The 17,642-nt window shown below is 45.5% G+C and overlaps 1 protein-coding gene across 6 annotated transcripts in view; it reads right to left on the bottom strand.

Annotated features, from left to right (window-relative positions):
- GARNL3 (GTPase activating Rap/RanGAP domain like 3) overlaps window positions 1-17,642 on the bottom strand; it is a 144,642-nt gene that overhangs the window by 39,699 nt on the left and 87,301 nt on the right. For all 6 annotated transcript variants that reach the window (XM_081803634.1, XM_081803638.1, XM_081803633.1 and 3 more), the window contains 6 exons: window positions 15,854-15,880; window positions 9,611-9,686; window positions 8,824-8,922; window positions 7,032-7,135; window positions 3,088-3,196; window positions 1,171-1,216 (listed from right to left, as the gene is read on the bottom strand). In XM_081803634.1, the coding sequence (XP_081659760.1) occupies window positions 1,171-1,216; window positions 3,088-3,196; window positions 7,032-7,135; window positions 8,824-8,922; window positions 9,611-9,686; window positions 15,854-15,880 (461 nt within the window). The remainder of the gene's footprint in view (window positions 1-1,170; window positions 1,217-3,087; window positions 3,197-7,031; window positions 7,136-8,823; window positions 8,923-9,610; window positions 9,687-15,853; window positions 15,881-17,642) is intronic.

Genomic DNA, 17,642 nt, shown 5'->3' with positions numbered 1-17,642 from the left:
CGCCTGGGTGGCTCAGTTGGTTAAGCAACTGCCTTCGGCTCAGGTCATGATCCTGGAGTCCCGGGATCGAGTCCCGCATCGGGCTCCCTGCTTGGCGAGGAGCCTGCTTCTCCCTCTAACCCTCCTCCCTCTCGGGCTCTCTGTCTCTCATTCTCTCTCTCTCAAATAAATAAATAAAATCTTTAAAAAAAAAAAAAAAAAAAAGAATATTCAGTCCATAGGAGGAGTGGTGTCTCTGGGCTGCCAGAGGCCCAGCCACTGTACAGCTCTCCCATGAGCTTTAGGATAGAGGCCAGGTCTTCCTGCGTTCTTCATGGTCCAACCTACCAACTTGTGGGCAAGGTCAGGAACACCAGGAATAATAGCAAAGGCCACCATTGAGCACCCTGTGCATACCAGGCAGCAAACTTGGTATTTTAAGATATAGCATCAACCGATTCTCATCAACCTGCCAAGGTAGTAGCATTACCTTTATTCTGTCCTACGGATGAGGCCTGCGACTGAGAAGATAAACACTTGATCTTTCAAAAGCACGAAGTTAATAAGCGACAGACCTGGGATTCCAACCTAAATCTATTTGGCTCAAAGTTCATGCTCTTTTCACAACATCACGATACCCTTTTAATTTTTGAGAACACAGGGATACATGGGCCAGGACGTAGCCTAGGAAACGGGGTCTGGTCAAGATCAAATATAGTAAATTTGTGCCCATTTTAGAGTAGAATAAAATTCCAAACTGACCCTGACCCTTGGGTCTACTGCACAGGGAGGGCAACACTATATGGAACAAGCTTTTCCCAAAGAGATGATGGCCTTGAAGAAGTTCTATTGGTGAGGACACTCACATCAAATCAATCAACAAATACTTGTATTGGGAGCCATCAAATGAATGCCAAATTAATAAGTAAACATGAGGATTAGAACAAGCAAACCGAGGGCGCCTGGGTGGCTCAGTCGTTAAGCGTCTGCCTTCGGCTCAGGTCATGATCCCAGGGTCCTGGGATCGAGTCCCACATCGGGCTCCCTGCCCGGCAGGGAGTCTCCTTCTCCCTCTCCCACTCCCTCTGCTTGTGTTCCTGCTCTCGCTATCTCTCTCTCTGTCAAATAAATAAATAAAATCTTTAAAAAAAAAAAAATGAACAAGCAAACCGAGAGAAAGTCATCACCTACCTGTAATTGTCATTTTGTTGATCATACCTCACTAAGGCAAAAATATCTGTGGTGATGGTTAAGGAAATTAATCAACAACCCAACGCTCACGTCAATGGCTTGTGCCTTGAAATCCCTTGTGTAGAATCATCCTAGACCTGCACTTTTGGGCTCAGGGCATCTGTCACCCTTAGGTTGAAATGGAGCCTTGACTTCTTTAAAAGAGACAGCTCAGGAAGACATAAGTTCAACCTCTGTGTGCTCATCCTTTGGGGAAAGAGCTTAGTCTCTCAATCTGTCAGAAAAGCAATATAAATACAGCTATTATGCACCTAAGCAGCCAACAAAGCAAAAAGAGCAATTCCTTTGCTTGGAAATATAAAACATCCCAATATGAAATTAGACATACATTTCCCCTCACCCATTTTGAAAATAAAAGCAATTTAAACGTTTCCACCGCACACCTTCCCTCTCCTTCTGGCTTTCACACACAAAACAAACCAATGCACTTGGCAGCAGCGTCTCAGCAGAATCTACTTCTCTTGTGTCAGGTGCGCGGAGCCTAAAATGGTACCATACCTTGTCCAGCTTTCTTTCTCCTATTCTGCCTCCTCCCCTGCCAGGTCCCACCCTCGGCATTCCTCTGCTAGGGCTAATAGGCTATCAGTCCTTCAGTCGTTTCCATTCCTGGACTCGGAGGAAAGAATCTGCATTAACTCTTTGCCTGTCCCTTTCCAGAAACAAAGGCAAGCCCCAAATCTAAAAGTTACAGCTAAAGGAAATTCTAAAAATGGTGACTATCTCTTGGTCACTTAAAGAGCCACCTCCCTCGCCCCCCCGCATGGTGCTCGGAGAAAACTTCTATTTCACAGGAAGAACTGCCGCAGGAAAGGGGAAATAGTGGCCCTAAATTCCAGTGAATGGAGCAAGATATCACTGGATAAGCAGGGATGGGAGCAAAAACCATTATTATTGAAGTGTAGGTGCATATATGTTTTCTTCCCTGCTCTTGTGGAAGAAATTTGGCTGTTCCCCACTTTTAAAAACTTATATGCTGTATTGTTAGTTTACAATGAACAAGTCAAAGCATGCAGAGCAATCTACTTCCAGATGTGACAGGTCACAATGGTCCTGTCTCCCAACATTTTTACTGGAGTCTTCAGGGAACATGAATAGCTAGACCAGAATTTATTCTGAAAATGCTTATTAGCTGCCTTTTATTTACTATGTACAACCTGTGGAGGCACTACCTTTGGGTCTCACTGTGGGTCTCACATCACAGCCCAAAGCCATGATGGTGTCTGTTGGGCTGGCCAAGCTCATGTCCTGTGCCTGTCTGCCTGAGCTGAGCTTGGACATTACAGAGAATTTCAGCAGGACTCTGAGCTAAGCAGGGATGTGAGGAAGCAGAGGGAAAAGTGAATGAAAATATGATTAATTCCATCATTTCTTAAATTTCAAGAGGTGGTAATGCAGTAGCTATCTCCAGGGTTTAGAATCAACAAAGAAACATTATTTTGACTTTTTATTTTAACTTGCAAATTTTTATTTAACTAAATTTAACTGAACTCTAATAACTTCCATTCAAATTTTTATTTAAAGCTATTTCTTAGAGGGTTCACTACCTATGATTCTAGTTCTGTTACTACTGATGGATGGTAGGGAGTTTCCCTTACTTCAAAGACTACCCAAGGAAAGGAAAGATATTCTAGAAGCCAAGAATTCTCTGAGAATGAATCCATCCATTATTCCAATGGATGAAGAAAGATGAGGGCAGAATAACCCCAAAGGAAAAATCCAGAATAGTGGCTCTAAAAATCTAGCGATGCAAAACAACTACAACAAGCAAGTCAACTGTCAGATTTGTGTTGAGGGTCATTTTAGTCCCATGAGGCTGACCAACAGCTCACTAAACTCATTCACAAAGGTCCAGGATACGTGTAAAGTGGGAGCGGATCATGGAAGGCTTAAAGGCAGGAGAAGGCTCCTCTCCCTCCTGGAACACAATGGTGACGATGTCATTTCCAATGTGGCGCTTCCTCTCCACCTGGATGTAAGCATAAGTAACATCACCAAGGAGGTCACTCACACATGGCAGATTCACAGGGTTAAAAACACTAAAGCAATATGGCAAACCGCAATGATCACAGAGCCCTACATTTCCTCCATCTTTGACTTCTTGCCTCCCGTGTTTTACCAGCCCCGCATCCCTGCTCTCCTATCCATCTCCTCCGTTCCCTGCCCAAAGCAGATCTGCATTTCCTCTTGTCTCCCCTTCTGTGGCAGCCTCTTAACTAGCCTCCTTGCCTCCATTCTCTCCCATTTTGCTGCTGTGTGTCTACCTTCACTCCTACATCATCTTCCTAGCCTGGCATTCAAGGCCCCCAGACAAGAGGCATTGCATCAGAATTCCCTGGGGATGGGGCTCAACTATGAGTATGTTTATAAATGCCTTAGCTGGTTCTGAAAGATGTACTTGGTGAGGACAATGGGTTTACCTAATCTGACCTCAGCTGACCTTTCAAAAATGATCTCCTAGATCTGTGGTCAGCAGATTTTTTCTCCAAAGGGCCAGAGAGTACATAGTTTCAGTTTTACAGATCATATTGTTGGTTTACAACCATGAGCTCTGCTGTCACAGTACAAAAGCAGCTAAAGGCGATACATACATGGATAGGCGTGGCTGTGTTCCAATAACACTTGATTTAACACGACAGGCAGTACGTGAGATTTAGCCCATGCTCCGTGGTTTGCCAACCCCTGTCCTAGACCTTAGCTTAATCAGCCAAACAGAATGATTCACTGTCCATGGATCCCTGGTGTGTCCCCTCTTCTACACTGTCAGCTCCTGGAGAACAAGATCCCTGTCTGATTCACATTAGATATCATTCCCTTTTTGCAAATGCAGAAATGAAGGTTTAGAGATGTCCTAATAATTTGAATTCAATTTAACTCAGAAAGTCGTTATTTTTGGCAATGATTTCTTGGCCATGACACCATGGCCAACAAAAGGAAAAATGAGATAAATTGGACTACTTCAAGATTGAAAGCTTTTGTGCATTAAAGGATACTACCAACAAGAACGGGAGAAAATATTTGCAAACTACATATCTGATAAGGGGTTATACCCAGAATATATAAAGATATGCTGCAACTCAACAATAACAAGTCAAATAACTTGATTAAAAAATGAGCACAGGAGTTGAATAAACATTTCTCCAAAGACGATGTGATAAACACATGAAAAGATGCTCCACACTGCTGATCAAAACCGCAGTGAGCTGCCATTTCACACCCATTAGGAGAGCTATTCCAAAATAAAACAAAACCAAAGAAAATACAAAAAGCCAGGTAATAACAAATGCTGTCGAGGATGTGGGCAAAGTGGAACTCTCACGTGCTGCTGGTGGGAATACAGAATGCGGCAGCTTCTGGGGAGAATGGTAGGCTGGCTCCCCAAACGTTTAAACACAGGATTACCACATGACCCAGCAATTCCTCTGAGATAAGAAAAGCTGCAGGAGAGTCAGAGTTCAGTTTTGGACCTGTTAGGTTTGAGGTGTCTAGCCCAGGGGGTTGTCGAGAAGAAGGCTGCACACCTGATTCTGGACTTCTGGAGGGAGGTCTGGCTGGACATGTAAATTTGGGTGTTGCTGGTGTATAAAAGCTCTTTAAAGCCCTGAGACTGGGGGAGATCACTGATCATTGAGGGAGTGAATGAAAGTAGTAGGAGGAGACAAGAAGGCCAAGAACTGTGCCCTGGGCCAGGCAAAGCTCCCCATGCGTCCAGGATCACAGAGCTAGTTCTGGCAGAGCTAGGACTGGGCTCGGACGGGCAGCTCCCAGAGATCTGTGCTTTTATCAGGTACTAAATGCTGCCTTCGGGGCCTGAGGCTGAGAGACTAGGCAATGTGAGTGGTGGGGGACATCATGACGTGTTATGAGGAAGGTGAGGTCCCAGAGAGGCAAATATCAACACCGTCCCCCCATTAAGGTTTGATTCAGCAACAGAGAAGAGAGGTGGACATCACGAGAATACCAGAGCCTACAAACTCTGTGCGAATTGGCTTCTTTATGTCAGATTTGGGATACGGCTTAGACCGTTCCACTTGTGTTCTTGATGTTAGGAGGTCAATAAGCACCAGGATTTTTGAGCCAGGCTGGCCTCTGTCTTTTTGTCTGTTACGCTGAGCCCCCGAGGTACAGAGAGAGGCTCATGGTCAGGGGTCCTTCTCTGCTCTGCCCTGACGGGGTACACTGAAGGTTCACTAGCATCCTGTGTTTGTCTCTCTTCCCACCTGCATGATCTTCCCGGTGATAGAGACAAGTTTCAAAGTTTTCATTTTCCTCGTATCTGCCAATGCCAGGCCAGTGGAGGACCCAAGTGCTACCCACGGAGACACCCAAGATGTTAAGAACACCAGGGTCCAACTGGGGACGTTTCACTCCTGACCTTAACATATGGACAGCCCCTCAAAGAGATAAGGTTAATGACTTCTGAGTTGGGCAAAGGTTGAGCTGTCACATTCCTTCCTCCTGTCTCTCTGGCTAATGCCCCATCTGTCACGAGACATGGGCAATTTGGGTGATTGTACAGGGCTGAAAAGGTCAGAGTGGGAGGAGGAGGAGGAGGACTGTAAAACATTTCCATGGAAGTTCTGTGATATTATTGTTGACCTCTTACAGCTCATGATGACTGCGAAGGTCAGCTTGGCCCCTCTTCTGCACGTGATCCTAAGAGATTCAGCTTCTGCAGCAATTTAGGCAGCCTCAGCCGTGCAAAGGAGGATGCCTTGCAGGAAGTAACTTCAGCAACTAAGCAGTCTTCCTGGGCCAGGGTACTTCCTGTTTCCACCTGACTTTTCCCGGAGTGAGCCCTCCAAAACCAGAACAAGCTTACAACCTCCAGTGGGTCTCCAGTGCCTGCAGGACAAATCCACCAACTCCCTATTCCAGGCCCCAAACAGTCCAAGGGGGTCAGCTCTTCCTGCCCCTCCCTGCCATGTCCCCAAAGCACCTTGATCTCTCATGACTGGAACACTGCATTTTAGCGCACTGGTCTGCGTTGTGTCTTTCCCCCTTACTGAAGTCTTATTGAAATAAGAATTATAGGTGCTCAGAAAAAAAGCCTTCTTGGCCCATCACATCCCCTCCCTCTCTAGGTTCCTATTTCTCACAAATCTTTGCTGACCAACTGTCCATTCATGTTTGTGATATTTATTCATACAGATGCCTTCAATGTTTAAAAAAGGGAAAGAAGCTAATAAAGTTAAGTGGAATCCACCACCCCATGCCCCCCGCACCAAATCCTTCAAAAACCAGCAGCACGTGTCTTTGTTAGGTCTGAATTCCCACAAATTGGAAAATTTTCTCCTGGAAATGGCCAGTCTCTGGGGTAAGTGAGGAGTGTCTCAGGTAGTTTTTTCCCCAACATGGCAGAGCGTGTGCAGATACCCAGCGTTCACCTCCTGTGTTAATTTGAAACATGCTTGCCAACCATCGCTCAGGGTCTGCTTATTTTATGTCCTGGGTAGTCTCGGATGAGATACCAGGCACATGAAGAGAAGTCACAGAGTGAAGGCAACATCCTGCAAAACAGTTTCTCGAGTCTGTAAAACCACACTCGCGCATGTGTGTGCGATGTTATCACTGATCCTTTATTTAAGGAGACAGCATCAGTGAGGATGGTTCTTCCCAAGGCTTGTTGAGAGTCCAAATATACAGACCGTAAACAATATCCCTACATTGGTACCTGAGGTTCAGTTCATATATTAACACACTCAGTTTCTAATGCTATGAAATCAGAGCGATGATGCTTTCTCCATGTTTTGGTCACTGTTTGATAGTTTGTGTGTTCTCAAAGAGCCTGTGTTCACACGTACCTGCTGTTTGTTCTCTTTGGAATACGGCAACATGGTGGAAACGTGAAACATGATCTCATGCCCTTGGTATACGGTATAAACTGAATGTATCCCTGTGGTGTCATCTGTAAGATACAAACATGCATTTAGGAGGCACAGAGAATTCCGAGACCCTGAGGAAATAGTCTTTATTTGCAGGCTAGGGGAATACAGCATACAGTTAGTACATTCCCAAAGACCATTCTGGATTATCCACCTGAGCGGCAGCAACAGTAGGGCTTACTCTCCAACTGATACAAGGCTCCTGCCCACGTGGAGAGCCCTCTTCCTCCCCGCTCTAAGCTCACTTGCTGTCTGATTCACATAGAAGGTTGGGCTAAAAAGGAGAATGTGCTATAATTCCTTGCCTTCCAGTTACTCCTGGTGTACGGGACAAAATTAACACAAAACGACATACAAATAATTATCATGTCCATAAAACAAAGCAAGTACGCTCACTGGCAGATGGTATGGCGGCTGAAAGCATTGGCTCTGGAGTGAGGCAGACCTGGGTTCAAGTTCTCAGCTATGTTCCTTTTGACGAGTCACCTCATCTTTCTTGGAGCCTCAGTTTCTTAATTTGAAAATGGGGATGAAATTAGTATCTAACTCCTAGGGATGTGTACAAGATTCCACTTGTAAAGTGCTTGGCAGGGTGCCTGGCCATAGCAAGGGTCAGCGGACGGTGGTTGTGACCGTGACAGAGAGGCTGAGTATTGGCGATGGGGTTGGTGACCTCGTAAGCCTTGCAGGTTCACCACGTGCTCATGCACCTTGCTGGACCGTTGCCCACACTTTGGCCAGCAAGTTCGGCTCCAAGGTGCAATCTCATCCCACCACGCCTCTACTTAAAATCTGTTCGTGACATCCAATTCCATTTACCATAAAATCCAAAATTATTCATGTGATCTCAAACTCTGTGGGATTGCCCCCTCCTCTTCTCCAGTCCCTCTGCCATAAAGATGTTCTCTTAGGGCACCTGGGTGGCTCAGTTGGTTAAGCGACTGCCTTCGGCTCGGGTCATGATCCTGGAGTCCCGGAATCGAGTCCCACATCGGGCTCCCTGCTCGGCGGGGAGCCTGCTTCTCCCTCTGACCCTCCCCCCTCTCATGTGCTCTCTCTCTCTCATTCTCTCTCTCAAATAAATAAAATAAATAAAATCTTTAAAAAAAAAAAAAAAGATGTTCTCTTAGTTTCTAGAACATATCAGGCTCTTTCCTGACTCAGGGACTTCACAAATGTTCTTTCGCTTAGAATTCTCTTCTCCTCTCAGGACTCAAATTACTGCTCATCATTCCCTTGGGGAAGCCTTCTCTCATCCCCCAGATTAGACAAAATGCTCCCATGGCACTCTGTACTTTTTCTTCTTTGTTCCTCCAAGTACTTTACTAAGGTATTTCATAATTATCTGTGTAATGTCTGTGTTATCCCCTGGACTATAAGCTCCTAGAAAGGCAGGGACCATGGTGGTTTATCCATTGCTACATCCCTGGAGCCTCTCACAGCCCTGGAACACAGAGGTGTGCAACAGTAAGTATTCACGGGCAGACCATGGTCTGCCACACCGAGGGACTGGGAGGGCTGACTTGGTCTTGCAAAACTCAATGGAGCCCCCAAATGTGTCCAGCCACCCTGTGTCAGACTGGGTGTGAAGCCCTTCTTATCCCTCCCAGTCCACCCCTTCCCCCAACCTGGGTATAAGTCCAAATACAGATCGGGCTGGCTGCTAGAAATTATACAAATGACAACAGAAGAGATCAGGAGGTGAACTTACTTTTGGTGTCCAGACCGCCGCGGTAGCCTGTCCAGCCCTTTAGGGTGATTTTGTCACCCAGAAGATTTAAAAATTTTTGAAAAGCATCACTTCCAATTTCTGTAGGAAGAGGTAAAGTGTGAAGAAAATACAGAATCCACACGTCTTCATTTTCTAACTACGCACTGAAATCCCTTGAACATGAACGAGGCTCTACAAATGTGTGCAGCAGACGAACACAACAGAGAGGTCACCCTTCCTTCCCGGAGACCACGCAGGAGATTCCACAATTCCCAGGATTCCAAGGAAAGGACAACCACGAATCAGACTGACCCACCTTCCTGCTGCCACACCGAGATCATGAGGGTTTAGTATTGCAGAATGAAAACACTGTTACTGCTTCTACTAATAATGAATGGGTATCTAATATGAAAGGTGCTGAAGAACAGGAAAATGGCACCATTTTATCATTCTCCCAACCATAAAAATCAGAGAAAGACCTTCCTCTGCTACTGGGACTATGATATAGAACCAAATTCTTCATATCCCATATCATTTTCTGGTTAGACTCCCTCTCGGGCGCCAGTGCCTGGTGCAAGTTTGGTGACCAGTAAATATTTGTCAACTGAATGAAACTGGGCAACACCTGCCCTACAAAGTTTACTCGGAAATTTACCCTAAAATTTCACAAAACAACTGGCTTTTTCTTTGTATTAAGGACTCCAACTCAACAGGTTAAGTTCAATTTGGACTGTCAAAACCACAACAAGGCAGAACAGGGTCTCAGCACAAATTAGGGGACACTTACCGTTGCTGAGCATCTCATCATCCGTGAGCTGCCCGTCTTTGGCAAAGAGAACCCCAAACTTGAAATTCACAGAGCCCTTACGAGAAGACAACAAAAGGTGTTGAATGTAAACTTTATCATCAGAACATATACAGTTACGAGATGTGCTATTCATTACTTAGGAAAACTTCAGGGACCAGGATGGATACTCGAGGCATTACTTATTCTCCTCCATCTCAACTCTGACCAAATTAACCAATATTAAATTAATATTCCTTTATTTCTATAGGTTTAACCAATATTAAATTAATATTCCTTTATTTCTATAGGTTTTGATAGCTTACGGTTGAAACTCTCTGTTTTTATGTGAGTTAATTCATTTGTAACTTCATTACTAATGGCTTCCGTAGGACGCCAGGTCCATTCTCTGGCAAACCACTGCTCAAAGAGCCAGCAGGAGCTCACGGGCCTGGTGCCATGTTCTGATCAGCTAACACAGGGGAGAGCTCAGTGTAATTCAAAACTGAACACAACAATCTTAGGCTGATATCCTATGGGCTCTTAGGAATAGAAACGGAAAATGTAGGCAATTTGTTCTAAAAGCTCATTTCCCCCAATTCTTAAAGATATTGAATCTCAAGAAGTCACAAAACAGATGTGTGGGGGAGGGGAAAGGAAATCAAGAAGTAGCTAGTACAAATGTTCAGTCTACTACCCTCGACTTTAAAGCCTGGATTAAAATCTGATCCTGTGGGAATAATAAATACCAAATGCAAGATGATAGGTTCTATAGGAAGAGAGAGGAAAGAGATCAGATAGTTCAACGGTACTTTCAATATTTTTTTCCTTAAGCTGGATAACCGGTTTATAAGTCTTCATAATATTATTCTCTTTTTTGTGTGTGTATCTGAAGTATTTCATAATAAAATAAAATCTGAGGTTGAAGAGAATCAACTTTTGCAAGGCCATTTGATGCAGCACTAGATGGGGGAATTCTTGGTGGTCAATTAAGGGGTAGGCTAGGAACAAAGGTGTTTAAAGCGTTGGCCATTGCGTCATAGGTTGGGGGGGAGGTCAAGGCAGAATGCTGGGATTCAGGACAGCTGGATCTGGGAGAATTAAGACTCTGAAAATCCAGGGGTCCAAGGCTGTGCTTCTCAGCATTTTTCTGTCCCCAACACACCTGAAAGACAGATGCACACCCATCAGCGAGAGTGGTTTTCTACTAGAGCGTGGAAGAGGGAGGACAGGTCCAAGCTGAGCCCTCATCTGGAACCCCTCCACAGCAGCCTCTTTGGCAGGCTCTTTCCCATCATGCAGGCCTCAGCTCAGAGGCCGGTTTCCAGAGAGGCCTTCCCTGACTGCCCGTAGAAAGCCATCCTCCTCCACTGTTACTCTCTGCCCTAACACTTTGCTTTCTAAGCACTATCCATACTCTGTAATTCTTTTTTTTTTTTTTTTAAGATTTTATTTATTGATTTGAGAGTGTGTGGGGCGGGGAGGGAGGGGACAGTGGGGAGGGAGAGGGACGAGCAGATTCCCGCTGAGCATGGAGCAGGACACTGGGCTGGATCCCAGGACCCTGAGATCATGACCTGAGCCAAAACCAAGAGTCAGATGCTTAACCGACTATGCTACCCAGGCGCCCCCATACTCTGTAGTTCTTTTATTCAGTGTGTATATGAGTCTGTCTCTAGCACTAGAACATATACATCCTGTGAAGGAGGGATCAGACACCTCTTAACTTCCCACTAAATCTCCAGTGCCCACCACACAGTGCTGGGTATACTGGAGAGGATTCATAAATATTCACGGAATAATTGTGTGCATAATAACTGACAAAAGAAACAAAACTGGTCAGATACAACTTACTTTTCACAAGCTGCCTCCAAATGATTACCTCTTCCTCACAGACTTGTTTTTGGTAATTTCTTAGAATTTTGCCAGGGATCTCTATCCATTTGATGATTCTAAACTTGCCAACTTTTCTTTCTGTGTTTTGGAAATGATGACAGCAATCACATGTCTCCAAGACTATGGCATATCCCGCATTCTCCAAGGTCCCTTAAAAAGCACCCACAGGAGTGTGGAGTCTGACAGATGATCCTCTCAGGATAATAGCGCAGAGCCTAAGGCAGTGGTTCTCAAACTTGACCGGGCATCAGAATTACTTGGCAGGCTTCTTAAAATAGATTGCTAGGCTCCAATTCCAGAGTTTCCATTCAGCAGTTCTCGGGTAGGGCCCAAGAATTTGTATTTCTTTTTCTTTGTTTTTTTTTAAGTAGGCTCAACAACCAGCATGGAGCCCAACAAAGGGGTTGAACTCACGACCCTGAGATTAAGACCTGAGCTGAGATCAAGAGTTGGATGCTCAACCAACTGAGCGACCCAGGTGCCCCAAGAATTTCTATTTCTGACAAGTTCCCAGGTGATGCTGATGCTGCTAGTCCAGGGACCCCACTTGGAGAACCACTGGACTAGAGGAACAGACCAGCAGACTGCCAGGAGGCACAGCATCAGGTCCAGCTGAGCTGACTGCTAGCAAGCCAAGGGCAGAAAGACTCGGTCAATGACCAGGGTCATGAGCCAGGATCCAGCAGCCTGTTAGAACCAGAAGGGGCCCCACGGCCCACTGAGTCCACGTTTTCATCTTACAGACAGGACACATGAAGACCAGGGAAGGCTAACCTGCCCACGGCTGGCACTAAGCGGAGGGCAGAATGGGAGCTGGAAGTCGGGTCTCTGGACTTCTGACCCAGTGCTCTTCCCAACCCCACAGTGTGGTCTTCTCAGTGCGGTATTGGGTTGAGGGAAGTGGAGAGCTACATGCAGAAATGGGGCCCACGGCCACCTGATCACAGGGCAAAGCTTTCAAGAGTTTTTATGGCTCTGTCACTGGCACCTTGCTGTTAGTACCCTGGCTGAGGACACCCCTCCTCCGCCCCCGCTTCAGGTGGAGACTCCAGAAAGCCCAGTGTTGCAACGCCTAACAAAGTACCTGAAATCACCTACAGGGTCTCTAGCTAATTTTGTTTCTAGGGCTTCCCAAATGATGTCACTGATTAACTCAGAGTTTTTGCCTATCTCCAGAAATCAAGGTATTACTGAATGTAGTGGATTGTATTGTTGACAGAGACCGTTTTTGGGAGGGAATAGTTTGATTTGGGGCTACCCGACCACCACGGATCATATTTTAATAAACCATTTAACCTAACATCATTAGTGCTTCATGAGGCTGGCTGCTCCTTCCAGCACTAGATCTTGGGGGTTGGGCGGGGGGAGCTTGCAAGGTCCTAAGACCAGATCTGGGCGCCCGGAGGGAGGTGACTGGTAGGGGGAATCCATGCAAATTGGTTTTCTCAGGACTTACATCCTGCCCAGACACTCATCATAGAGATAAGGTCATTTTGTAATTCCTGCTTATATGGGACTTTTGATTTTTAAGTCCTAAATGGTCTGAGACAAAAGTCAACATGATTATAAACCAAAGTGCAGTCATATCCTTGGGAATTAATAGGAAGCTAAGAATTACATTTCTTTTGAAGAAAGTGAAGTATGTGGGGACACTAAGTTCCAGTAATTCCAGAAAGACCAAGAAATGATGGCCTGATTCGAAACTGAACACCCTGGGCTCCTCATTACTCTTGTTTAGGCAGTGCCTCGATATTTTTTTGATTTACATGTTCCTACGCTTCTCTCACTGTCTCCATGCACGTTGCGGCCTGGGGCGCATGCTCTCTCCTGCGGGGCATCTCTATGCTGTGGACACACAACACTTGGGTTTCAGGACACTGACCACACTTTACCAAATCGTCAACCCTTCAGGGACATCACTAGTGTTGTTTATTAATTTTTTTCCCTGCTCATCTTTGCAGCTGATAGTTTATCACTATAATTGGGTGGAATTAGGATCAATGCTCTGAGCTGAGAAGCTGGCAGAAGTGCCTTGGCCACATCCTCAGGGAGGCTCTGAGAGATGACCACCACTCACACCTCAAATGCATTGTAATGAGTGCTCTTTTTTTTTTTTTTCAAGATTTTATTTATTTAATTTTAGAGAGAGAGAAAACGAGTGGAGTGGGGTAGGGGAGGAGCAGAGGGAGAGAGAATCTTAAGCAGGCTCTGCATTCAGCATGGAGCCTGATGCGGGGCTCGATCCCAGGACTCTGAGATCATGACCTGAGCTGAAACCAAGAGCTGGACGCTTAACCAACTGAGCCACCCAGGCGCCGCAGTGTGTTTCCGTATTTTTCAAATGTTTGCCAGAAATGTGTCTTACTTTCATTTCTTGCCTTCTACAAACCATACATGGAGTTCATGAATTCTGGCACCACAAGCGTGATTCATCCATGGATAAGATATAGAGAAAAACAGGGACGTCTGGTTTGCCGGAGCTCTGCAGCAGCCCACCCTACACCCCCAGTGCCTTCCACAGAGTAACGCCTGCCAACAATCTGGGGCGCATTATTTCAGCTCCTTTGCACGTACATTGACGTGTTCGGGAATCAGCTGAGATGTCACTGCCTCAGACAAACCTACTCTGTTCGATGTCAAAAACCTACTCCTTCCCCTGTATCGCCTACCTTGCTTTATTTTCCTCACAGCTCTTGGCGCTATCCACGTTATCATGTTTAGGTTTGCTCATTTGTGGAGTTTGTCTTACCCCACCAGACTGTAAGCTCCACGAAGGGACCTCGTCTTCCTCATCAATGTGTTCCCAATGCCGCAAACAGCACATGGTACACACACGGAAGGAGCTCAGGAAATATTTGTTGAATCAATGAATGAATGAGCAAATGACTGAATATACGTATGTGTTTGTTTATAAAAACAACTGGGACCATACTGTAGGTATTGCGCTGTGAATTGCTGCCCCCGCCCCGTAACTAGTGCGTCGTGGAAAACTTCCCATGCCAGTAAATAAAGGTCCACCCCCTTCTTTTCAAAGGTGTCACTAGTTGTCACAATTCATTCAATCAATACATCATCCACTTATTCAGCCACCAAATACTTACTTGGTGCCCTCTCTCTCCACTGCTCTAGGATCTAGGATACAGCCGGGAACAAACTGAATAAGCTCCCCCTGCTCTTATGCTGCTTATATTCTCGGGAGGGCAACAGATACAGAGCGAGTCAATGAAAACACAAGTGTCAAGAAGAAACACAAAACGGTGCGCAGGGCAGAGGGTGAGAGGCAGGGTGTGCTATTTTAGATAGAATGGTCAAGGACAGCCTCTCCAAGCAGAGACCCTGATATCAAGGAAAGGGTGCTCGACCCTGAGGACGTCTGGCGAGGAGCATCCTGAGGGGGTGGGAACAGCAGGGTCTTCCTGAGCAGGTGGAGGAATTAGGAAGTCAACATGGTTAGTGTGGGGGAGAGGACCCGAGAGGCAGCACGGCTGCGTCATGCAGGCCCTGGGGGTCCTGGTCAGGATTCGGGGCTCGACTTGGAGCGGGATGGGAAGCCATGACAGCTTGCAACATAGGGGTGACCTGACTTGACATTTAAAAGGACCATTGGGCTGCTACACGAGAAACAGAATAGAGTGGGAGCAGAAAGTTGGAAAATGCATAGTGCAGGTGAGAGATGATGGGGTGGTGTCAAGGGATGAGAGCAGTCGTGGTGGAAACCTCGAGAAATTTGAATTAGGGGTATATTTTGAAGAAATCATCACAGGATGTACTGAAGGATTAGGTGTGAGAGAAAGAGAGGTGTTAAGGATTTTTCCAAGTTTGGCCGGAGCAACTGGATGAACGATATGACCATTTACCGAAAGGCATGATATGCAAAAACTAATTTATCAATTGCCTTTGATAGCATTTTTATTATTTCCCTACGTTAGTTATGTCCTTAGAAAACCCAATACATTTTTTAAAAGTGGGGCAACAAGGGATGGAGATGTGTAAATGAATATGGCATCAGTAAATCGAATGTGCTAATAAAGCACAAACGCCCTCTCTTTGACTTACTGAAATTGAAAACCTCATTACTCACCCTGATTATGAGGCTAAAATCTGAATATTTCCAAGCAGATTTAAGTAGCTTGTTTTTATATCTTTATAGCTAGCTGCACAGGAGGTCCTGAAATCTACCTTGAAAAAATATGTTGATAAAGTCTTTCAGTGACAGTATGCTCAGTGAGCAAATCCACGTAGAGGTTTGACTGAAAGAAAAGGTCATGGTCGGGGTGAAGGGAGAAGCACATTTACAAACACAGAGGCAGAACATAGCAGGAACATAAAATTCCTCGTAAAATTTCTTACCTCTTGTTCTTCAAGAACCAGCAAGTCCTGCCAAACCAAATTTTGAAAGTTATGTCCATGCTGATTTTATTTTGACTTTCTGTGACAAGCTCCCATGTACACCACTCCCCACCCCCATCCCCCAGAAGCACTTAAAATACTCCAGTTTCGTTGTACAGATTTTTGTAAACTACTTGGTCATCTAGGAAAGTCACATTATGGCACAACTATCTGGAAACAAGCATGATGCATAGCAGCCAGAAGAAATACATAGACACCCAGGTTTCTCTATCTATTTAAAGCTAGCTTCTCACACATTGCTTCTGGGAAGATTTTGGCCAAGAAAAATGTAACTATGGTATAGCAGCCAGAAACAGAATAACATTTTTAAATAGCACCAGCCACCTTCCCGCTTGGTGGAAAGATGCCTTCTTTACCATGCGGTTTATTTTCTGTTTACTTTTTGGATCCGAGACCTTTTCCTTCCTCCTCTCCCCAACCCCTGCGGCTCAGGGTGCCCTCGGGTCCACCTACAGCAGTGAAACCACCACTACGAGGGGCACACACACGTGCCTGCTCACACACCCGGGATGGCGGGAGAGCGCGTGGGCAGCCCCTCGTGAAGGGAAAGAGAGTCAAAACACAGATGTCGGGAAAGTGGAAGGTGTCTTTTGTTTGGTGAAAAACAGGCAGAGAGTTATGATATAAAGAGGCAGAAGGTTGCCATTTCTGTTTCCTTGTCCTCTTTGATGCCCTGGAGGAGGGAAAGCAGACAGGGAAGCCTGGGCAGACACGAAGTCCGCTGAGGGCCCACACTCAGCGGCAGGGTGCAGAAAGAAGCATCCCAGGGGCTCTGTGGGGCTTAGGTCCTGCGCCTGGGGGTCTCATCCAGGCTCCAAGAAGGAAAGGATTAAGAATATGACAACTTGTACAGATGAGGTAATAAAGACACACTGGTAGTGGCATATTTATAATTCCAAGTCGTTTTACAATTCACTATCACGAGTTAGTTTAAGCATCTCATGGCTTCAAACTGCTTAAAGTTTAACCGAACGCACCCATTTTGGCCTCAGTTCCTTCTGGGGTTGAGTCAGGGTACAAATACTATTTTAAACATTACATGAAAACAGAAGATATGGGAATTCACAACACTCCGTATTTAGCGGTAAGCTGAGAACCGATAACTTTATTTTAAAAGTTAACTATTTTAAAGGCTTGCAAGCAAAGGCTGCTCATGCTCCCATCTATCCTCCTCATACCCTCGGAGTTACTTCCCTGAAAAGCAGACTTAAGCATGACGCTCCTCCACTTAAATACTCCACAGGCTCCCTGCTGCCTGGATGGAATTCCAACCTGCCTCTCTGGCCTCTTCCCTATCACCTGGCCCGGGCGTCCCCACCTCCCAGAAGCTCAACTCTGACACATGGCTGGCACTAGGTGATGACTGCGGGTAAGTTTCGAGGGGTGAATTTCAAAGCTATATCGCCTGCAACAAGACAAAAGTTTGGCTGACATTTTTCTGATGGCCTTTGACCTAGATTATGACTCTAAACTTGTTCCTCCCAAGGCAGATTATTTTCCCTTAGCAGTAAGTCTTGAGAAAACAGGATGGATTCTGGATACCTTCTATCTCTACGGTACACTGCACAGTGTTCTATGTGAGTTAGAGCTCAATAAACACATTTTGTGCTTTACTATTTAAAAAAAAAATCTAACATTCCACACAATTCCACATCACTCAGTAAAAAGACTGGCTTTTAAGCAAATAAAGTCCTTCTGAACACACACCCTTTCAGTTCATGGATCAAGG

The sequence above is a fragment of the Leptonychotes weddellii genome, chromosome 14 (assembly GCF_054177405.1).
Source record: "Leptonychotes weddellii isolate Sample4059 chromosome 14, ASM5417740v2, whole genome shotgun sequence".
Taxonomy (NCBI): Eukaryota; Metazoa; Chordata; class Mammalia; order Carnivora; family Phocidae; genus Leptonychotes; species Leptonychotes weddellii.
This window is presented reverse-complemented; position numbering and strand designations above follow the sequence as displayed.